The sequence below is a fragment of the Ciconia boyciana genome, chromosome 10 (assembly GCF_034638445.1).
Source record: "Ciconia boyciana chromosome 10, ASM3463844v1, whole genome shotgun sequence".
Taxonomy (NCBI): Eukaryota; Metazoa; Chordata; class Aves; order Ciconiiformes; family Ciconiidae; genus Ciconia; species Ciconia boyciana.
In genome coordinates, this window is record NC_132943.1 from 6,788,723 (window position 1) to 6,813,656 (window position 24,934).

General features: G+C 40.5%; 1 protein-coding gene across 1 annotated transcript in view; it reads left to right on the plus strand.

Annotated features, from left to right (window-relative positions):
• The window catches only part of LOC140657611 (von Willebrand factor D and EGF domain-containing protein-like), a 181,465-nt gene that overhangs the window by 72,447 nt on the left and 84,084 nt on the right, over positions 1-24,934 (plus strand). The window contains exons 9-11 of the mRNA XM_072874891.1: positions 3,951-4,221; positions 7,259-7,437; positions 11,121-12,064. Coding sequence (XP_072730992.1) covers positions 3,951-4,221; positions 7,259-7,437; positions 11,121-12,064 — 1,394 coding nt within the window. The remainder of the gene's footprint in view (positions 1-3,950; positions 4,222-7,258; positions 7,438-11,120; positions 12,065-24,934) is intronic.

Sequence of the window (24,934 nt, forward strand, 5' to 3'; positions counted from 1 at the left end):
CTTGTAATCTTTGTATTCTTTTGACCAAAAGAAGTGACTGAAAATCAAAGAAGAATGTGTCATATTTTACAGTGTAAGCACAATCAGTTTGTGTATATTGGAGCATAGATGTGAAATAGCGTTAATTATGCTAGCTAAAATCCAGAGAGAGCACTTCCTTTTATAGCAAAGTACCTTCTAAATTAAACAAATGTGAAAGCCTGGTAAAGCAAAAGTATAGCCCTCATTACTAGATATGGCACATTACAAATATAAAAGCTTTTCATGCCATAAATTGTAGATTCTTAAATATGAAATACTAGCTTAAAACTAAATATGCAGAAAATCTTTTCAAGGCAAAATATAAAAAGGGAAATATTTCTTGATGGGTGAACTATATATATCATTCATATTATTTTGCATTGTAACTTAAAAAAAAAGAAAAAAGATTTTTTGAGATTTCTCAAACGTTTACACTAATCTAGCCATCAATATTATCACAGGGGCAATGGTGCCATTTCCTGCACAATGACAAAATCCCTCAGCTTGCACAGCTTCACGCTTGTGGGTGGTTTTAATGGCATTCACCATAGTAGCCCACAACTAAGTCCTGGGCATGAGTAGCCTTCCCAGAGGTGCTGTTCTTTTTGATGGTCTGTAGAAGTTTATACATCTCTAAGCATCCAGTGACTGCTGCACATAACCCAACAGCTTTGCTCCCTGAGAACAGCACAGTCAGTCCCTAGTGATGAGCACCTGAAACCAGAGGACATCCTCCAGCATCACCCAGCACTTCCTAGAGTCACAACTGGCACAAGATAGTTCTCACGAGTAAGGAAAGAGGGAGACTGGAGGCATATGGCAACAAATCAAGTTATTTGGTGGCAAAATTGTGGTGGAAAAGCTTTAGGAGCAGCCACAATAATAACTGACTTAATAAAAAGATGAAGTGCAGCTTGGTGAAGAGTAAGTGTATTGTTAGTTAATCCAAAGGTACTAGTAGTGAGTGTTCACATACATTTATATTCCTTTCTGTCCCTCTCTTATCGTGAACCAAGAGAAATGATTCCTATAGCATCTCACTGTCATAACCAAAGACTTAGGAGCATTTCATAATTCTTGGATTAAAAGCACAACTTGAGCCATGACTTCATGCTGGGGCAAGAACTTGCTGCACTCCTTGAAAAACAACCCAAACACAGAGATGGGGAGGGAGGGAACCACTTTCCACCCAGTACATCCATTGCTACAGACTATTAGAGCAGCAGGATGTGGAAGTGCACTGTCGAGGGCAATTTAGACGCAAGCAGTTGCACCTGGTTCACAAAGAACACGCAGAGCTCCCTCATGCAAGAGCTCCAGTAGCTCTACTTCATGCTTTTAGCACTACAAGGCTGCAATTTGATTCCTCCAATGTTGTCCAAAGAATCATTATCACAATTAGAGTTGTATAAACATCAGAAAAGTTTACCTGACTACATTCAATTATCCATTCAAGTAATTCAACTTTCCAGCTGAAAGTTTCAGTTTAGACATGTTGCAGATTTGTTATGTGCTATGCAATCTATGTGTGCTGGTTTTGGCTGGGATAGAGTTAATTTTCTTCATAGCAGCTCATATGGGGCTCTGTTTTGGATTTGTGCTGGAAACAGTGTTGATAACCCAGGGATGTTTTTGTTCCTGCTGAGCAGGGCTGACACACAGTCAGGGCCTTTGCTGCTCCTCACCCCACCCCACCAGCGAGTGGGCTGGGGGGCACAAGGAGCTGGGAGGGGACACAGCCGGGACAGCTGACCCCAACTGCCCAAAGGGCTATTCCATACCATACGGCGTCATGCTCAGCATATACAGCTGGGGAAGGAGAAGGAAGGGGGGGACGTTCGGAGTGATGGCGTTTGTCTTCCCAAGTCACCGTTACGCGTGCTGGAGCCCTGCTTTCCTGGAGAGGGCTGAGCACCTGCCTGCCCATGGGAAGGAGTGAAGGAATTCCTTGTTTTGCTTTGCTTGCATGCACGGCTTTTGCTTTCCCTCTTAAACTGTCTTTATCTCCACCCACGAGTTTTCTCACTTTTACTCTTCTGACTCTCTCCCCCATCCCACTGGGGGGAGTGAGCGAGCGGCTGGGTGGGGCTTAGTTGCCGGCTGGGGTTAAACCACGACTCTATGCCATGACTTAATTGAAGGACTGTGACCTCTGGGAGAGTTGGATTGAGTCCACTGTAAATGCTTATTAAGCAGAAAATAGCTCCCATAACTGCAATTATATTTATATGCATATGCTAACACAGTCTTATTTACCAGCTGATTAGTCTGGGTACAGCCATTCTAATGCGTTATTTTCCATCAAGCTCTCTAAACACCTTTCCTTCGAAGCTCCCCCTGTTGAAAGAAACTGTGGAAGGTGATTCTCATAAAACATCCTGTCTCCTCTGTCTCTCCTGTGAAGACATCCAAATGGAGCTAGTACTTGATGTTAAAAGAGATTATCTATTTTTTATGTTGTCCTTAGTTCTAATCAATCTTAGCAACAGCATCTGCCCAGTGCACTTAGGATTTATGCACCTGATTAGAAAATTAAGATGAGACAGAACCATTCAAAATCTTATCTTTTTATGGCCAACTTCACTAAGTTTTTCAAGATGAAAGATAAAGTCAAATGTGTTTTCTAGCAGAGAAAAGCAGTTGGAGTTTAAATTCTTACTGTGTTTTCAGGTACATAGTTTTCTATGGCTTTTATTCTGAAAAGAAATAAAATGCAGATATATACATGCTAAAAAAACTTTGTTCTTTAGCCATTTGTTCCTCTGTATATAAAACATAAACAGACTGAAAAAAATATTTTTTGTATGACAGTGCTTAAAAATAATCCTGTTATTTAGTTTAGTTATTTTATACATTCTTTTTTACATTTTCTTTTTTATCGTAGAAAAGAATAACTCTTATTATTATAAGCTTATAGCTTAATTTCCATTGTACTTAACTGCCTAATAATCGTGTTTAAAATGAAATGCAGTGCCTTAAAAGGAAGCAGAATAATCCATTGTCTTTAAAGATGGCTGTGAGGAGAAAACTCCAGCAACATATATAAAGTATACAGCTACTGTTTTCTTTATACATCTCATTTTCATTTCTTTTATACATCTCATTAGAATAAAATAGAGTAAGAATAAGACAAGCTTATGGAGTGAGAAAACAAAGAACAAGCAGAGGAGGAAACTCTTGCCTGTCCCTGTTGTGGAAACCCAAGAGGCTGCAAGCGGGAGCAGTTTTACCTGGCTTGTGCAGAGGGGAAACACCTGCAAAATTATTCAAGTTATTCTGTTCGTGGCCTCACTCGGATGGAGCAAGGGCTTTTTGTACAGAGAAGAACGAAAGTCCCAAATTGTTCAACACATTGCACTGTGCTGATCGCCAATCTGTTTAGAGAAAAAGTTGTGCTTACAGTGAAGTTGTTGAGGGGGGGAACCAACCTCATTTTAACAGGTCCTCAGTAGAATCCCAGGTTTTCACATGAAGTATTCACCTAGGCACAGTCAGTCTTGTAAAAGTTAGTGATTAGGCACTGAAGAGGTTATCTGAGCACTGATTTTGCTTTGAAGAATATCATGCTGTAAAGCATCCGGTTGGAACCAAAACATATTTATTAAGGCCTGGAGGCAGGGACTTTTTCCCATTTGCTTTTTATCAAATGTTTATCCTTTTTATCCATGCCCGTTGCCATAGCAGCAGCTGGGAGACAGCTACCCACTTTTCACATGAATTCTTATGCACTTCCAGCTAATAATGGCAACAGCGTTCCCTCGCTTACAGTGCCTGAGAAACGCTTCCCCATGTGTTGATTTTTCCCTCCTTCAAGGCCAGCCACCATGCTGGCCTAATTAGGGAGCGTTGTTGTACGAGTACCAACAAACAGCCATCACAGGTGGATGCTCTGGGTCTCTAAATCCTCTTTTTCGTTTGTTGCTGTTTAGGCGCTTCGATAACTATAAAATCGGGACCTTCCTTTTGTGCCGGAGCATGTCGCGGGTGTTTGAAGTGCACGTTCGGCAGTGGGACTGCGGAGGCCACCGCTCCGCCACCGCCTGCAATTGCGGTGTAGCTGCGCGAGAAGGGGGTGACACCGTGGTGCTGGACACCTGCAATGGCCATTTTCGGGAAAGCAGACCCCAGCTAGCCATCAAAAGCACTGGGGCATCGCCACATGTCAAAATCCTTAAGTCCTACGGAGGGAGAAAAATAACAGTACGTGGATATTTGAGTACTCTTGTTGTTGTTGCTGTTCTCTGAAAATGTGAGTTTAATATTTCTGAATTATTAATGAAGTTGCTACTATCTAAAATATCTAAAAATATCTATCTGAAGCCATAAGAGCGCCTTCAGCAGAATCTACCGAAAAACGAGAGGCAGGGAAGAAACTGGTTAAAGTGTTAGTTTAACAAACTGTAAAACAAAACAAATATCTCTGGAAATTTCTCGGAGACATAGCGGAGTGCCAATATTGTTACTCTCCGCAGTACGGCGATCCAGTCTCAGTTTGTTTATGCTAGGCACTACCCAAGCACATCGCATAAAGCAAATTTCTTTGCAGAGCTTACAATATAAATATTCAAGGGAAGATCACAGGTAGCAGAATTATGTACTTTTAGAGTGGAACAGTAAGGCAAGATTAGCCAGATCCAGATAGCCCCTGAAAGCCACAAAAATGGGCTGCAAATGTGCAACATTTGGTATAATTTAAAGTACTTGCCTAAAAAATATATGGCCACAACATACTTTGCATGAGTATCACTTATCCACACTAATCTAGTGAAATCACTGGAAGAGTAAGAGCAGGCTGCACCAGGGGCTTTGGTGAGGACAAGAGCCACAAATTATGGCCAAGAAGATAATTTTATCCTAGAGTTGTATCATCAAGATTTATTGCCAGGAAATGTTTTGGGTGAAGATAGGTCCACAATAGAGCCAGAACGACGCTGGGAGTGCCTGTGTTTGGCTCTCCCTGTGATCTCGCTTGGAATAGATCTTGGTAAGGTAGTAATTGAAAGTCTGTTAATTATAGAATACAGAAAAAGCAGGAAGCAAGCTGTCATTTCATTTTGCAACTGAATGCAATATAATTACTGTTTTATTACTAGAATAATCTTAGCAAGGAATCCCTATTCTCATTTACACTTCGCGTAAGTCGCAGTGAAACAAATCAGGACACCCCTGGGACACGGACATGAATCCTGCCCTGACCTGAATGGGAATCTGTAGGAACTGTGCAGCAACGAATACAGTCCCTGATCAGGCCGCTGTGCACGATGCATCCCGATTTGCTCAGCAGCTGCTCATTGCCAACCTCGCACAGGGCAGGACCCGGCTCCCCCACCGCTCCCGCGCCGTTCAAGGCTGATGCTTTGAACGGGGTTAAGTCACTCTCTTTTCTGTGCAAGGCAGCAGCTTCCAGCAGCCAGTCTCTATACACCTCTACAAACCGAGGTCTCAAAAAAGCTTCTTCAAAGCCTCAATCAGTAGCGTTAAATCCAGGTGGGTTACAGAAAACCCGGGCAGTTGTTAGGTCCTCAGTGGCAGATGGGACGCCTTGCCCGGAGCAGCAGGAAAAGGGTTACAGCCCTCCAAATTCCTGAAATAAATCCACACCTGGAAATACTGATACAGATGGCACAGAAGACTGAAGCAGCTCATGCAGTCCTGACTGCAAAGATTTTATACGCAGCCTTGTAGGAAATGCTCCTCCCTGTAGTAAAGCATGTAATTAGAAGGCACAAGCTTATCTGAGGAAGGAAAACGAATCCTACCCAGCCCTGTGTCAACTGCAGTTCTCCTGCTCTACCTGTTAAACCACTAAGAAAAAATTAACTCATCAGGCCATTTGAGCTTTATGTTGGGGAATCTTTTTTTTTTTTTAACTTACCTTGGGAAGCAAAACATACAGCCAAGGTGGAAGCACAGCCAAGACCTTCTGACGTATTCAAAGAACCGGTTTTATACGATGACTTCCATTATTCACCAAGGCCAATAATTTTTGAAAAAAGAATGCTTTAAGCGCCCTGATCAAAACACAGAGGGCCCGAGTTCAAAACGTAGTGTCCCCGGCTGTTACTGCAATCAGAGGCACTTTTCTGCTCCACTCAGCTGGACGAGGAGATCATTCATGGACAGCTCCTCAAAAAATATTCTCATGCCTGAAATGATGACTGGGAAGCTAAAATGGGCAAGATTATTATTTAGTGCAGCCAAAATGTAAACTCTGGATTCCAGCACAGAAATACAAATATAGGCTAGTTGCTTCTTCACAGATACCAATAGATTTGGTGGGGAGGAACTTAGAAGGGACCAAAAAATCCCCACTGAAAGAAAGAAAAGCAATGCATGTTATTTGGCTGAATAAATTATACTTAGGCAGGGGTGACTTAAAAAAAGGAAAATAATTATTTTGAAATTATTGTATTGAGATGTTTTCAACTATTTAATGTACTTTTTAAGGTTAACTGAAAACATTTAATTTTGCATCAAATAAAAATATTAAGGTTACTTACCAGGATAGAGTGCTCCTGCTCCCACTCCTGGCACAGATCTCTTTCAAAATCACTTTCTTTTTACCTGTAAAAGTAAAGCAAACAAACAAAAATACATTTCAGTTGAACAGATGTTTTCTTTTTTTTTTTTTTTAAATTATTTGTTTGGGAGACTAATCTGAAAAATCCATTATCCACACAGTTACTTCTTTGTTTTAACCTCAAGATTTTTTTTTATTTTCTTTTAAAGGTCAGTGTGAGCCTACCACGAGTTCTTTAATGAGAAAATTGCTTTATCCACTTTAAAACACAATCATTTTCTGGGTAATCCGGCCTTGGAAAATGAAACGATTTTTCAGAGGGAAGAAGCTGTTTTTCAGACTTGGCAGTTTATCTAAAAGAAATGATTTCCCAGGCAAAGACACAAGGGTGGACTTATCTTCATGGAAGTCACTTCAAAAATTAGCTGGTAACTTACCAGGGGGAAAACTTCAACGGATGTAATTATTAATTTAAAGAGAAAGTACTTGTGCAGTTTCATATTTATGTAATGCTATCAGATGTTAGTACCATGGAATCTGAAAGCAAGCTAAATAATAGCATGAATAAATATTTATAGTGTATCTAAGTGATCTTAAATTTCCTCCACCATCACCAACATCCTACTTTGATATTTTCATTTATAGAAAGGGACAATTTTATTGCGTAAAAAGCTCGGTAACAGCTTCAATTCACTGAGTTTTTCTCTTCCTCTTCAGATCCTGTTCCCTTCGGGAGCGTTTGTGCGAGCCGACGTGAGCGAGTGGGGAATGGGTTTGACGGTGAGGATACCAGGCAGCGACTTCAACAGCACCAGAGGTTTGTGTGGCCTCTTTGACGGGATCGGTCACAACGACCTGGGCAACGTGCCCGAGGAAGACTTCATAGAGGAGTGGAGGTACAAAGCGGGAGAGGATCCCGTCCCGGGAGATGCTCTGTAGCACTGTTTCAAGGGGTGTTGATAGGTTTATTTCATTACATACTCCCCTCATGACCTGACAGAGAGATCTACTTAATCTAGCAAGGCAAGCCTGGAGACCCGTTCCCATCCAAACAGCATGGGGGCTTGATTTTCAGCCAGCACATAATACACATAAGCAGTTACTGAGAGAAAAGTTTTATATTTGCAAATGATGTCATGTTAACAGCTGTGTTAAGATCCCACTCAGCTGTTAAAAAAAATGCAGTTCTCACCCACACTAGAAAATGTAGAAAACTGACAATATGGATTAATTAAGGGTTTGGTATTTCCCTTGTTCTTTTATTCCCAAACACTAATTACAATATGTGAGTATAGATTAAATGTTACATTTTGACAAAGTGTGGTAATGTATGTACCATGCTAAAACTTAATATCTACTCTACTAATGATGACAGTGAGCTTTAAAAACTTGCACTTTCTGAGACAGATGGTCTGGAACCAGAGCCAGGAGTCTGACATACCCCTGTCCCTCTCCCTGCCCCTGTCCCTCTTCCTCTCCCTGTCCCTCTCCCTCTCCCTGTCCCACATCTTAATCCCTGTTGTTGAACTCGAAACGTGCCTAATAGGTGTTCCCAAAACCAAAATGCGTTTGGTTGACTGTGTAGTTTTGTTTGTGAACTGTTTTGCAAATAAGGAAAAATAAGGCAAACCACCTTAATATACCACTTAATCTGTACATGGAAACAGCACAATCCTATAGGAACAAGAAATTTTAGACCTATTGAATTTCAGAAAAAAATCAAACACCTCTACCACAGTCTAGTTATATTCAATGGGCCTAAATAATGGGTATTTAATAGCAATTTTGACCTGTCATTACAAATTGCACTATTTAGAAGTCAACAGCCATCTTTAACATCTTAATAATGTGATAAGCCGTCAGAGCTTGCTTCTGGGAAGGCAAATGGAGAAATAGTTTGGTGCAAGAACAACCAATTGCTGACTATCCAAAGAGGGGTTAACAAGATCCTCAGGAGGACCTGTTCAAAGAGAGTTTGCTGAAAGATCAGAAGCCAAAGCACAATATATAGGAATTTACTTATAAGACAGAGAGGAGTTTCCTAGAGCTCAGCACACATGATGGAGATACTTCAGGGAAGGCAGGAGAAGCTCCTGCTAAGTGCAGGAGCTAAGGGCAAGAGGGGTGATGAGTTTCACCCTGCAGTACTCCCAAGGATGGATTCTCAAGGACTCTTCAGAACCTGGTTAAAAAAGCAACTAAGCCCCTGGAAAGGCGAAGGCCACCTCTGGAGGAGACTGGGTCTGTCTCTCATCCACCCACAGAGAAATGGCATAGTAAGAAACAAAACCTGGAGGGTGATTTTTTTTTGCTGCTGTTTTTAATTTCATTTTAAATAACACTGAAAGCATGTTAAGTTTTCTCCAGCACCTGAAGCTAGTCTGAGTGCTCACCATCTGGCAGTTCAGCTCTTTCCCTGGCTCCCACCTCTCTCGAGCAGCTGCAGGGCTCTGAATGGCACAGATCTGTTTTAAACATCAGCTTTCCAATGAAACTTTTAAACAATAAAACAACATCAGAGCCTCCCAGCCCTTAAATAGCATCCGGACAAGGAAGAGCTGAATTTTAAAACATGTATTATGAGTAGGTAAAATACATTTTTCAAACCATTTTTCAAATCTTTTGAGAAACCAGCAGCAATGCTATTAATTTTGAACTCTCTTTCTATAATAGCATCCAGCTCAGTTTGAAAAACTTTTCTTTAGTTCTTCCTTGATTATAATAGGCAGCTAAAAGGAATGATAGTCTAGTCATCTTATGCAGGGGACAGAAGGCACATCGTAGCTCACTGAGGTGCTGTCAGTATGTGTATGCCTGTGAGGAAGGATGGGGTTTTCAGTGGCTCCACCCTTTCCACACCATATACCTCCATCCTATTGACTCGAGCCGATCAAAGGAAGGCATTTGGTTTCACATAGAAATAATGAAGTCATTTGTTTCAATAAAATACCAAGGCAAAAGATTTTCACGTTGCTGAAATTTTCATTTTTGTTTTAAGTTTCTGTTCTGATTCTGGACCAGTTGATGTGATTTATTATATATTATTTATATTTATTTATATTTATTAAATATACAATATTTACCTAGAGCTTCTAGTTTTTGTAGTGTTCCCTCAAATAAAGAGCTACTTCTGCTGCCTTAATTTAGGTTTACAATTAGTTCATGATGCGAGTCTGGGCAGCTTCAGGCGCAGGTAACACCACCATGCAGAGCCGGGGGAACAGTGCGTGCAGGACACCCACTCAGACCCTAACCTGCGTTGTCCGAAGGACTAGAGGACGTTTCAGTACTCCCTCAATCACCAAATACGGTTTATTGTCCTAGACTGTAGGAAACTGCAGAATAGTTTGTGCATTTCTGCAAGCACAAAAGCCGTCCTGTCGTATCCCATTGTATTCTGCTGTACCCGCACATTGGGTAAAATGGTTTTATAAATGTCTGGGCTCCTGTTTCAGAAAGAGAAATTGATTCATTTTGCCTGTGTCACCGTGATGTTTTATTTAAAAGTAGTATTGTATCAATGATCAAAATAATAATGTCATATATGCCATTTTCAATATATATTGGAAAAAGTGAATAAAGACAATTACGCTTCCTACAACAGAATCTAGTGTCTGGCTCCAAAATGTTGGCAAATGCTTTCACTTTTCTGAAATCTCTACATTCTGGCTGCAAGACAAAACTAATGCCAAAATAACTTAAATTTTTTGTGATATTTCAAATTTCTATGGAAATAAAGTGCTGCCAAATATTGTGACAAGAAGTGTATCTTTTTCTATAAAGCTCCAGGATTCCTCTTGTGCTGCACAAATAAGATCGATAAGAGATTTTGTGTTCATGAAATTTCCAAAGAAATTTAATCATGGCGGTTTATTCAAACTGAACTCTCTAGGAGTTCATCCATCATTAAAGCTGGACTAAATTAAAAAGGGAAAAAAATCACCTTACCTTATGTGATAGCCTAGCCCTATGATCAACAGAAAACTGCTTTGTGTCAAACAAAAAACTCAAAGAAAGCTCCATTAGAAGACAACAATGGAAGGAAGTATGCATAAAAAAATTTTAAAGGAAAAAAAATATTTAAAAGAAAAAACATAGTGATCCAAGTCTTAGAGGAACTGCCTGGTAAGGAGAGCAGAGGCAAATAGATAAAGATGATTTTCATAATAAAGCTTTTGAAACAAATATGTCTTTTTTGTCATTCTCCAAGCTGTATCTGAGTCACACCAGGGACAAGTCCAAGGCCTTACTTCATGTGCAATATGCAAAGGGTAACCTGCACTTTAGAGAAAGTTCTGCAAAGAGAAGTCAAGCAGTTAGGCAACGCTCCAGCAAAGCACTTAAGCATCTGTTACTAAAAAGTCCCAATGTAGTGCTAAAAAATGTACAGGACAACTCAAGAAGGGCAGTGCAAAAACGACTAAAGAAAACAGAGATTAAACTTAAGCATTTTCTTAAGTACTTTGGTAGATTGGGAATTTATACATTCCCCAGCCTCAGGGAAAAAAAGTTTACTTGGTATTGTAGACTAATTTGTTGAAAGTTTCCTCCCTCTAATCTCTTTCTATTTTTAAATCAGAATACCTCCAGGGAAGAGTTTATTTGACAAGACTCCAGCACCTTCTGAGGGGAAGCAAAGGAAAAATTACTGCAGTTGTCAGAAGGAGAGCACTAAGTCTGTGCCCATGGTAAACACGCTGAATGCCTTTCAGACTCCTTTCCCTCAATCCTCAGGTTGCCATTATGACCATGTGGATTACAGCTCTGCAATCCCATATCTAGATGTTACGTCAGAGTTTGTCACTCACTCAGAAATAGAGTCTACTTTAAGAAAAGATGAGGAACTGTTGACCAAGTCTTTTGATCAAAGCTATCTGCCTAAATCAGTCCAGAAGCGAGGTAGCCCTGAGGACCAATTAAAGCCCCTTGCACACAATGTTTCCATGAAAAACAACAGCCCTATTAACTCTACCAAACTAACAGAAGACCTACGGAGAGCAAAAAGGCAAGAAGACTATTATGAGTACTCATCCTTTCACCCGTTGCATGGCCCAAGCCAGAGAGACTCAGAGAGCTTTGCATATTTTTTCCCAGAGGATTACTTTGAAGGGATTCGGACGAAACTTCCACTGGCATGGCCCACTCCCAATGGCCTAACTGCCACCAAAGCCTGGGATATTTGCCACCAAATTCTTGCAAATTCCACCATTGGCTTAGTGTGTAAAGGTCTCCTTGGAAAACAGATGGATGAGGTAATTGATATATGCCTTTTAGATCTGCAGCTCAAAGATGACGTGGCTTGGGTGAGGGCACTGATAGCCCTTTTGGAAAATGAATGTGAAAGAAGAGTGCTAGAAAACAGACTCAGAGTGTTTCATGTAGGAAACCAGCCATCTGCTACCCAGGAGGATGTCCTCACCGTCCTCCGGTGTCCTGCTTTCTGTAACGGCAATGGACAATGTACTGAACTGGGCTGCCAGTGCTTTGAAGACCACAGCTCCTATGATTGTAGCATTGCCAAAAGTAAGTAAAAAATTCTGTTTGTTCCTACCCTACCCATCTTTCCATGGTATTAGAGTTATTAGGTAGAACATCTGCACAGAGTTGTTTGCTCTTCAAACAGTGCTACCAGTAAGATATTTGATGAATTAGTAATCAGTTTTTGACCTTGAAGAGCCGATCAAAATATCTGGTTGGCTGGTCCTTCACTTTTTCACCTCAGTAACTTTTTAAAAATGGATTTTACAAGCCCCTTAGCAAATTGGTTTTGCAGAAGTGATTTTCTTTACATCTGATCTATCATCGGCATGCTGACAAGCAAGCTTCTGACAAAAAAGAGGGTCCTATTCACATTGTGGTCAATATTAATGTTAACACTGTATAGATACTTCTTTTTTTCCTGATGAACAGAGAATAAAATTTGAAAATTAATTTCAAACACTGTACTAGTAACAAAAAAAAAAATGAAAAGTGACAAAATGAACAGGTAATATTATCAAAGCTATAAAATAGCTACAGGACATATTCGAACCTGCAGACCTGATTCTGCAGATATTTATGAATTACATTTACACAGGAGACTATCCCACTAGGTTTGTTTCTTCTTTACAGTTCAGCCCCTCAATGGATAAATCCAAGTGCAATGTGAGTACTGACAGTGCTTGAAACTAAGCACATGCATAAATGTTAGGATTAATTTCAAAATGTGAGCCCTGCCTCAGCAAACCCCATAAACTTATGCTTGAAGTTACAAAGAGGTACTTAAGGCTCAGCCGTACAGTTGAGTTCCTGCAGCTTAAGAAGTAACAGTATTTCAGCTAAACTGAAATGACAAGGTATGCTCTCTTAACCCATCCTAAATGTGGGGGAAAGCCTTTTTCTATGATGCTTAGGACATTATTCTGTATTTAGGACAGGTAAAGCTTGTATCTAGGGTCAGTCACCATGGCTTAGCTGAGACATCCAAATCTCCATGCAGCTGTGGGAGCTCAGTGGCACATCTGATACCCCAACGCATTTACTAGGCAGCATGGGATTACCCACATGCTTCACAATAAGCATGTCTTCAGTGTGCTGATTTATAAAGTGGTAAAATATACCCTGATATTTGTTTTTTTGTTAACGGCATGTTAAAATTTGCAGGATCATTTCCTAAATTTGGAGGAATTCATTCTCTTTCGCATAGGGAACAACTGACACCAGTGACTGAAAAGCAAGTTGAGCAATTTTGCAGTAATTGTCCAATATACAATTCAATGTTTAACTTCATTTCTCTGTGATACAGTCAGGTTAGGGGGGTTACTTAAACCAGATTTTTAAATTTTATTTGACTTTGCTATGGTCAAAATCCCTCAAATTAGAGGAAAATAACTTCAATATGACCTTTCAAGTAAAAGCTAATGGCACCTTGTCTTCTTGCTGCGACGTCAAATATAAACAAGGACAGAGTACAGAGCGCGGCCTGAGATTGCACAGGGAGGTGAGAAGTGGAACACAAACATGCACCAGCTGTGGCAAACACACCGTAAGCCATTACTACTCCCCAGTCCGGCTGCTTCGTCTGTCTCTCACTGCCTTTGCTTCACTTTTCTCCGGTTGAGGAAAATGTGGTAGTTGGTCTTTGCTTCAAATCACTTCTCGCTTGGGAGTCGGGTTCATTAGAGTTCAAAGTACATCAAATTATTCCCTCCGGTTTTCCAAAGAGTCCCTGGCATCCCGACTCCCCCCGGCAGACTCCTGCTCCCTCCAGTGCCACTCACCTGGAAGCCCGCTCCGCTGCCCGGGCTCCCGGGGTCTCCACCGAGTGAGGGACACTCCGCAGAGGCTGAGCCTTTGGCACGAGCATCCTCGTGCTCACCCTGGTCCCTGGGGGACACGAGCTTGGTGTTGGACCCACAAAAGAGCTGCACTGTTGCAATTAGGGAGGTATAAATTTCCCTTACTGTCTATACTGCTCCATGTGCAGGGGGTGAGGTTGTTAGTGTCGTGACAAAATTAACATTGGCAGCTTCAGCAGTTTTCCTAACACAGGGCAGAAGGCCCTTTTCCAAAATTCCCATGCAGTTTTCCCAACATTTCAAGGGCAATATTTCATTTAAAAAGTGAATGGCCCTTGTTCTCTCTATCATACTGTATACAACCCACATTACTTTAGCTGCAGCTAAGGACTTGACTTGTTTTTTTTTTTCACTAATACCTGTAAAATATTTTCTGTGGGTGTAAACTTTAAGTACAAATATTTATTTTTATTTAAGAAAACCTACAGAACACGTTAATAATTACTACTCGAGGAGAAGAATGTTTTCTAGCTAAGTAAAGCAAGCTCAGAAGAGAAAGCATTAAATAAAAATGTAGTAGAAATTGCCATTTTAGCCACCAGTATTTATTTTTCTCTTGAGGAAAAGGTAGTGGCATAACTCTATGATGTGCAGTGTATATCTTCCCAAGGGCACACCTGACCTGGGGAACATTTACCGTTCATTTTTCTTTTTTCCACCATATTAGTGAGGTTATATGCTGCCCTCTGATCAACAGCTGTCTGTCTCTAGAGGTGTAAGGCAACAGTCACTCATGGTACATTCCACACCACGAACATACACTGGGAACTTACCTGTTTGTACGGAAGTAAAAAAATGCTGTCACAACAGACTATTATTAAGGCTAGTGGAATTAATGTAATCACTAAAATCTCTGCAAAATATAGATTTATTTTTTTCTATTTGTAGTCTGTCTACCAGCTCGTACAGGGTAAAACCCTGAACGTGCAGCACGGCTCACAGGGATAGACCCCTTAGCCCATGGAAACCTCTGAGCTGTTTTAGAATTAGAATCTTAAAGAGGAACTGCTGTTTCCCAAATATCCTTGTAGACAATAAAACTACTTAGCAATTAATAGTGTATTCCACATCCTAAAGAAAATATTTACTCAAAACATTTTATAATCCGTTTTTCATTAAAATGGAAAAAAAAAGCAGCTGCTTAAATAAACATAACTTTTAAAAAATTTTGCCCACAGGCTAGTGAAAAAAATCCCTTAACATTTTTGAAAGTTTGTTTGTTAAAGAAGGGATCCTCCTTCATTTAAAAACCTGGGGTTTGTTTGGCTGGATTTGGTTTGGATTGTTGTGGTTTTTGACCAAAATAAAGAGACTAGAAATAAAAAGGATCCATTTCCTGACCAAATTTAACTAACACATCACAATATTTACAAATGGGAACAGCAGGGATCAGAAGAGTTGCAAATACCTTCTGTAACATGGGTTCCACAAATGCAAAACACTTCGGAAAATATACCTTTGAGTCCGTACATTGCTGTCGCTTGACTCTTCCCAAAGCATGTTGCCAGAAGAGTCCTCAGCTTCCCCATGTGATCGGTGAGCGGGAGGTAGTACGAATTTCCCCTGATGTCAGTGGTAACGATTTGAAGATTGTCATCATATCAGTCCCTTTAAAGAGAAGGGCTTCCTTTAGTTTGGGGAACATAACATTGAAAATTAACTTCTCAGCATGCTCAGTGGATACTCGCCAGGTTTTCAGTGAAGACCAGTGATTAAAGCTATCTTTTCTCTTATGCTAATTTCTGAGCATTTGACCTTATGCCTGTGCAACAATCTTTGCGTGCTACTTCTGCATACATAGTGTGTGCCTGCGACCTCGATGTCAGATAATAATAAATAACTAAATACTGACAGAGGCCCATAATCATTAAAATAACGGACTTCAAATTCGTCCACAGCTTCTCATTTGCTTCAGAATGTTTATGCTTCTCTTATGACTGCCCAAAGCCAGAGCTTTGGACCCTGGAAACTGAGCTGACTGTAGTGCTTTCGGAAAGCAGGGGTCTGCAGGGCAACCGAAAACACAAGGGTCTGAATCCAGCCCCCTGGAGTGACCTTCTCCAGCTGTAGGGTCCCTTGGAGAAGCATTTGAAATGGCATTATGTTCTTACAGGAGGGTCAGTAATTTAATCTGGATAATTTGGTTTTAATTTCTGATACCAGAGATAAAAGCATTCTTGATAAAGAAGAAATTAAGAACAGGACCTGTCTTCTGGTGCTCACTCCTCCTCCCCTCCCAGATATCCTGTTACCAACTAACGCTGGACTGGTGAAACACCAGTAGGTGCTGGGAGGGCGATAGCTCAGACAGCCCCACCAGAGCCCAGCAGCGAGCGGGACCTGGCCGCTGGGTTAGTCCATCCCTTGTACTACTGGTACAGAGATAAGGGAAAGGAGAAGCCTTTCAGGTTCAAGCTGACTTTGAGCAAAACTGGGGAAAAAAAGATATTCCCAAAATGCTAAAACAAAACCGAGATAACAACCAGGACACTTAACTTGCAGAACCTTCTCCTTTGTTTTTGGTGTAACTGTAGAGAAGCTAAGAGAAAGCTTCACACAAGAAGTTGGTTTCAGCTTTAGCTATGGAGAGGGAAAAGCACCGCCACAGTCTAGAGTGAATCAATGTGATGAACTGCAATGACCTCCATGTATTACGGACTATTTATGAATTAATTTATGAGTGATCTAGAATATTCTTTCTCTATATATAAAAATACAGAAACCGTGTATCTATAAAAGCACCTGATCTTGGAAATGCAATGTAAAGCAGATCTATACATCCAGCCAGAGGTCAGATCCCCTACAAGGAGAAATAAAATCTTAGGTCTGGCACACTAATCACTCCGACATTATAATACTTAGAAAAGGTCAGCTAGTTAATTTGGTACAGACAAGCAAGGTAAGTATTAGTGTGAGCTTCACCTTTAGCTGTTCTTGAGTTTTGAGTTTTATTCACAACATTTTTTAAACATATTTGCTTGGTTTTACATTTCATAGGCAGAAATGTTCGACATTGACAGCATGTGATGTAACACCTGTTTGCAAGGAAAAGTACTACAGTATCACACAATAATGATGTGCTTCTTAAACAGCAGCTCACAAGACTGGAAGTCCTCAGCACTGAAGTCTTGTTGACGTCACTAAAGCCAGGATTTCACACCAGAAAAGGCTATTAGAGATGAAGAATTAAGATCAATCTCAGAACTAAAGCTGCGTGTTCCAGCGGGAACAGCTTGAGCCCCCTAACTGGCAGCTCAGGCATCCTGACCTGGCTGCCAGCGTGCAGGCAATCAGCACTGTGCAAGCACAGGCAGGATAAGCCTTTGGGCTTTTGTACTAATAAGCAGAGGTTCTGTAGGAAGGGAAGAAAAGGAGGAGAAATTAAGAACTGAATTAGGTTTCTGCAGGACATACGAAACTGCAGCCTCTTTCACTTTCTTTTAAAAAGACAGGCCCGAAGAAACAGAAGAATGTATGTTGACTTTGGAAATGCTAACTCTTTAATGTCATTGTTAGGAAAAAGTTATTTTCCAGAAGAAGTTACATGAGTAATGAAGGAGAAGGCAACTCCTTTTGCTGGCCATATATTTTCCCATTAGTTGCAAAACAAATCTCCGTCTAATTTTCTCAGGGTGGAATTATAGACGTGAATTAAAACTCCCCCAAGATCAAGGAGGCTATCAACATAATCCAAATTTCTTTTTCAAGGTCACCCAATCTCAGCCACACTGCCAATACATAATAATGTATTCTTCCTCTGGTTTTGACCGCACGTACACACAAAAAGATGGCCATGCAGTATTTTTAGGGATCAGAATACAACCCGTAACATATTTGGAATAATTTTAAATGAAAACATGTAGAAAGAGAGAAGATGTGAAGTGTGGCTTGCAGACAGGCTTACTCCTCTGCTCTGCCTGACTCCAAGAGGAGCAGTCCAGGTGGCCAGAGCTATAATTATCCTCACATGAAAACTGCAATTTGGAGTTGAAAGGCACCTCTGAAATTTGGCAATGCTCCAGAAGCTTAGACTTTCTTAATGTTGCTTAACATTTCATAAACCCCCCCCCAACACCTGTATAAGGTGCTTAAAATGTCATTACCACCTGTAATTAAATGCAGAATCCAATTACTGCAGATAGCAAATCAGGTTGGTGCTTACCGTTTGTATATATTGACCATGTTGCTTATAAAAAAAAAAATCAGGACTAGTAAAGCACACATAGAAGGATGTAATATGCAGATTGTATGAAGCTCTAAAGAGCAATTACAAGATAAAAGGTAATGAGGAATAATAAGGACAAATTAGTTTCAGTGAAGTAATGACACTTGAAGTTTAAATTTCTATGTGGAAAGTTCTGGGAAAAAAATAAAAAGCCAGCAAAGAAATCAAAGAGAGCAAAAATGGTGGTGAGAAGGTGAGAAGTTAACGTTTACCTAACATACTTACAGATACCCTATTTTCATCTCAATAAATTTCAGTAGCGTTATTAAGAAGTTCTGTGAACCCAAGTGCATTTTCAGAGCTGTGAACCACAACCACACAGGTCCCTCAGACCCATCTGCAACAGCAATTACATCAATTACACTCTGTCATTTTTAGAATGATCATATAGACCTTTCTGAATTTATCATACTGCTTTGGGCTGAGTGTTGCTTATGTGCTCTAATTAAATACTATTAATTAAAGCACCAACTATCTAAAAAATAAATTATACTGAGCAAAAGTATGGGGTCAGCTATTACAGTTCCTCAGGTGGGGTCTTCCGAAAGAACATGTCTCTCCCCTATGGAAGAATCAGCTCAGAGGTTTAATCAGGCCAGTCATACAAGTTGAGGATGAAATATGTATTATAGAAATCTCACTGTTTATATAATTGTGCTTTGTTTTTAAGCTTAATTCCCATTTTCAAGGAAAAAACATGAGGGAGACATTTAAAGAAAAGTTTTAAATTGTTTTGAGATCTTCAGGTGAAAGGGGACAGGGACAGTGTATTTCAGTTCTCTACGTCAAACACCTGCTTTGGAGATTTTGTATGGGAGGCTTTGTAATAAATATGTTTCTCCCGCTTATATCAGTTCAGTGGTCTTTAAACTCCAGATCATGGTGCCATAATGATTATTTAAGGGCTGTTAGTCTGTCAAGTAAATGGATACTTTTTGGCACATGCAATATGTGTTTTGCCGACGTGATACATCACAACAGCGCAGATGGAGCCATTAGGGTGTACTGGGTCAACAGAAGATCTTCATGCGTAAATTAGACTATACAAGTAAAAAATGCATACTAGACTTTTCAAAGAAAAACAATTAATTTCTTAAATCACCAGGATATCTACAAAGAAACATACTACTGACTGTATGTAAAGGTGGTAGCCTCTGTCTCTGCAACCAGCCTGTGGTGCTGGTGGGACCAGACCTTCAAGGGAGAGCTACAGTCTGTGTCACCGTAAGGGCCTCGGCAACAGAGGTACCTGGAACTGCGGAATTCTATCTGATCCTCTCGGCAGGAATTGACCAGGTTTTAAAATTTGGTTAGACTAGTAAACAAAGAAAAAACACAACCAAGCTTTGGGCTAATATGGCAAAACGCTTTATATGGCAGTGAGGATGCAATACACTTTAACAATTAATTGTATCAATTTTTCAAAATTGGATTTCAAAAGAAGAGTCATACATGCTTGTGAGAACAGCAAACACCATACGTACTACTATTAAACTTTTCTTGGCAAAACAGAGTGCTATTACCATTAAAAAAATAAATTATTAAATGGCATTATTCTTTAAAAAGCTTTTTTTCTTTTCAAATAATAAGTCATTCGGCTTAACTCTCCTTTTCATTATAATAATTCCACTGACTTTGATGGACGTAGTATTAGCAAAGTCACAGTTACTATTACTCTGATGAAGTTTAGATTATCAAGAAAAAATTAGGTCTCTTTACAAATTCTCTTTTCCTTTTCCTTTTTTTTTTTTTTTTTTTGCATATTAATTATTGCCTTTTCCATTCCACAATGTTGAGTTTTCTTATCTAGCCAACTGAGGGAGGTTTGAAAATTTCCTATGCCTATGCCTCCCCCACGTTCCCTCCAATACATACTTGTTCACTTGACAACTGATGGACAGTAAGTGAGGCAGTGTTATTATATTATAGTTTAGAAGGTAACTCTACTGTTTCTATCAAATACATTTTTCTTCAGTAATAATTTCTGTAAAGCAGGGAACACTTCATGCAGATCTCTATGTACTGTTGCGACATAAACCACACTTTAATATGCTGCTTCCATTCCACTGGGATTGTGTTCTTTACATAGAGCTTAAAGATATTAACAACATATTCTTATTTCCTTCAAACTTCCTTAAAGAAGTTTCACTAAGATATCAATACTTTATAAAAGAGGTTCTATATAACTTGAAAATGAAAACCTTTATTTTGAGACCTGTTATCGCCACTTAATATCAAACTTTTCCTCAGCTTACTGGTTAATATTGGAAAACAGATAAAGAATAAATATGAAAACAGATATTAAGCAATTCAAGATATTATTGGTTTCAGTTATTCAGCTTTTCCTTAGTTAAACAAATTTATGATTTAATACTGTATGCAAACTGAAAAAAAAATATTTTTTTAAAATGTTTGTTTACAAAATACACTGTTTCTTTCTCCCAGACACCTACAGAGGAGTGGTCCTCATCTGAGTGAACTATAAATCCTAATAACAATGGCATCTTATATGAATAAAATTATTCTACAGTTTCTACAGATCTGGGCCATAAAAATTTACACCAATATATTCTTTTCAGTCTAAAAACAAAGGTAGTATTAGTGGTCATAGTTACAAAAGGCATTATGAGTAGGCATAATGAGTAAATATCAAGGCTTTGCGATTACTCATCCAGACATAATTTTTTGAACATAGGACTTACCTGCTTTTGAAAATATCACTCTCATGCTTTTAGAACAAATGAACACCTCCAACCACAAAAATTTTAGTAAGAAATACAAAATTTACAAAAGAAACATAGTTAAGAATCAAAATTAAAAAATAATTGTGAACCTAACCTACCATTGATGTATCCTGACTGACACCTGTGTACTCTCTTTTATATTGGTGAAAACAGATTTTTCCCAGTCACATGAAACATATTTGTGGGTCTTTGTCAGGGATTGACAAGCTTCATGCTAGTTTTGAAGCTTTTCTTCTTTTCATAGCAATTTTAGTTTACTTTTTGATGGTGCAGGTGCAATAAACATGCATCTGAAAAGGCAAACATAGAATCATAGAATAGGTTGGGTTGGAAGGGACCTTTACAGGTCATCTAGTCCAACCCCCCTGCAAGAGCAGGGACATCTTCAACCAGATCAGGTTGCTCAGAGCCCCGTCCAGCCTGACCTTGAATTTTTCCAGGGATGGGGCATCTACCACCTCTCTGGGCAATCTGGGCCAGTGTTTCACCACCGTCATCATAACAAATGTCTCCCTTATATCTAGTCCGAATCCACCCTCTTTTAGTTTAAAACCATTACCCCTTGTCCTATCACAACAGGCCTTGCTAAAAAGTTTGTCCCCATCTTTCTTATAAACCCCTTTTAAGTATTGAAAGGCTGCAAAAAGGTCTCCCTGGAGCCTTCTCTTCTCCAGGCTGAATAACCCCAACTCTCTCAGCCTTTCTTCGTAGGAGAGGTGTTCCATCCCTCTCATCATTTTTGTGGCCCTCCTCTGGACCCGCTCCAACAGGTCCATGTCTTTCCTGTGCTGAGGGCCCCAGAGCTGGACGCAGTACTGCAGGTGGGGTCTCACCAGAGCAGAGCAGAGGGGCAGAATCACCTCCCTCGATCTGCTGGCCACGCTGCTTTTGATGCAGCCCAGGATATGGTTGGCCTTCTGGGCTGTGAGCGCACATTGTTGGCTTATGTCCAGCTTTTCATCCCCCACTATCCCCAACTCCTTCTCCTCAGAGCTGCTCTCAATCCCTTCGTCCCCCAGCCTGTGTTGATATCGGGGTTCCCCCAACCCAGGTGCAGGACCCTGCACTTGGCCTTGTTGAACCTCATGAGGTTCACACAGGCCCACTTCTCAAGATTGTCCAGGTCCCTCCAGATGGCATCCTGTCCCTCAGGCGTGTCAGCTGCACCACTCAGCTTGGTGTCCTCTGCAAACTTGCTGAGGGTGCACTCGATCCCACTGTCTGTGTCATTGATGAAGATATTAAACAGTACTGGTCCCAGTATGGACCCCTGAGGGACACCACTCGTCACCGATCTCCATCTGGACATTGAGCCATTCACCACTACCCTCTGGATGCGACCATCCAACCAATTCCTTATCCACTGAACAGTCCACCCATCAAATCCATACCTCTCCAATTTAGAGAGAAGGGTGTTGTGGGGGACCGTGTCAAAGGCCTTACAGGAGTCCAGATAAGATGACATCTGTAGCTCTTCCCTTGTCCACTGATGTAGTCACTCCATCATAGAAGGCCATTAGGTTGGTCAGGCAGGACTTGCCCTTGGTGAAGCCACACTGGCTGTCTGGAATCACCTCCCTGTCCTCAATGTGCCTTAGCATAGCTTCTAGGAGCATCTGTCCCATGATCTTCCCAGGCACAGAGGTGAGGCTGACAGGTCAGTAGTTCCCAGGGTCCTCCTTTCTATGCTTTTTAAAAATGTGTGCAATGTTTCCCTTCTTCCAGTCACCAGGGACTTCACCTGACTGCCATGACTTTTCAAATATCATGGGGAGTGGCTCGGCAACTACATCAGCCAGTTCCCTCAGGACTCTGGGATGCATCTCGTCAGGTCCCAGGTCTATGGGACCTGATGTTCAGGTTCAGGTTCCTCAGGTGGTCACGAACCTGATCTTCTCTTACGGTGGGAGGGACTTTGCTCCCCCAGTCCCTGTCTTGCGGTCCATCCACTCGAGAAGTGTGGGAAGAGAGGTTGCCAGTGAAGACTGAGGCAAAGAAGTTGTTGAGTACCTCAGCCTTCTCCTCATCCCTTGTTACCAGTTTGCCAGTCAATACATCAATACCAGCCTTAATCTACTGTTTTAACTCCCAGTTCTTTCCATTCAAAGCACAGACCTGGCTGAGCGGGAAGAGGGCTATTAGCTTGATAGTTACAAAGTCAATAGAAACCGAATTTTAAAAGGATATCAAATCCTCATGATAAGGGACATGGAAGGTTGCATGCTCAGTGATCCATACTATTCCCTGCAAATCAGATCAGGGAGATTAGTCTTTTCTGGTGATTAGTTTATTTGCTTTAATGCAAAGCAGTGAAAGCAGTTCAGTGAAACGTGTAGCTAAACAAAACCATTTTCTGAAGTATATAGAATTAAATGCTAGAAAAGTTTACAAAATTATAGGTCTGATTTAAACTGACCAAAGCCAGACACTCCAGATGCATGCCTATAACTTCTTTACATCATGCTGTTTGCAGGCACCGTGGGAAATTTCAGCCTTAAATCTTGTTAAATTCAAAACAAAACAAAAAGCCCTGAACAAACAACCTCCTTCCCCAAATACTCACACACTGAAAGCAACGCACACATGATAAATCACAAATTCAAGACAGTTTATGAGCTATAGAATTAAAACCTGCAAAACATGAAAAGGTCTGATTTAAACTGACCAAAGCTAAAAATTCAGAGCAAACTTATAATGCCTTTATATCATGCTTTATGTTGTGTAAAGAACCCACAATCTACCAGTACAGAATGTTCAACCAATTGTGAATAAAAACCCAAGTGTAATAACCAGATCTTATTCTAATTCAGTAACTGGAACGATGAGAAAATTACTAAAAACAACAAGTGGATACTAGCGTGGACATAAGGACCATGATGACACCCACGAGCACCCTCGTGCCCAAATCCCTTTGAGTGGCATCACTGCAGTCATTCGTGGGGAGCCACAAGATGCTGCCAAGGGTTCTGCCCTGAAGTGCCTTCGAGGGACTGAAACTGAGACCTGCTTTGGTATGCCTGTAAGCGCCATGAATGAGCAGCCAGATCTTACATTTTTCCCCCTATCCAGGCCATCTAGAAAAAAGGAAATATCCTGTAGCTAACAGAGCACTTCTCTTCCCTTCTATTGCTAAAGTAAATTGCTAGCAAGCCTTTTAAAAATAGAAGGATCAAATAGACATAAAATGTCATAGTGAGATTTCTAAAGCAAAAATAATCTCCCATATTGTTGCAGCACATGGACGCTTTCAGTGTGAAATTGAACCAGTCTATTTCTCACATGCTGTGAGTACTTGCAAAATGCCTTTCCTGTACTCTCCCAGGGCTCACTTCTGCAATCCGTCCTGGGTACTAGAGACCCTCAAAGCTGAAAACCAGATTCACTCCATGTCAGCTAAAGATCTATAGTTCAGTACTATGACAAACTCTGGTTCTTTGAGCACTGGTTTGGGAAGCAGGGACAAACAGAGTCTTCATCTAGAAGCCAGAGAGGTCAATGATGTGCAAAAATCCCTTCAAACAGCATATAGCTGCTAACATTTTTTCTTAGGGAGGATTTTCAAATGAGCTTTGGGTTATGGATACCATGAGTTCCAGAATAATGCATTCAATAAGTGTGAATACGACTGCTAAAATAGCCTTACATACAAAAGAAAGAAATACAATATTTGTGCATGTATTTGAATGGACGCAGATTCAGACTTGCTCTGTCCAAGCTGTGACATAAGTAAGCATCAGTCTGCTCTGATCCAGAACCCTCATAACTGCAATAGCCAGCTGTCCACAGCCACACCAGCAAGCTCTGGCACAGCAGCTTGCTCAACCAGCTAAATGATTTCAACGATAGGGCAATTGGACAATATGGATAATTTCCTTTTGCACTTCAGCAAAGCTGTGACCATACCCAGGCTTATGATCTGGTTCTTGATTTGCTTTTCATGACTTAGGTTGCTTATTTGTCACCCTGATCAAGAAAAGCAGGGCAGATCATTTCCTTCTCTTGATTTGAACAAAATTCTTGCCAGTTTTAATTTCAGGTCTGCTGCTCCAGCCCGAAGTTGCATGTGTAGCTTTCAAACACTGCAGAA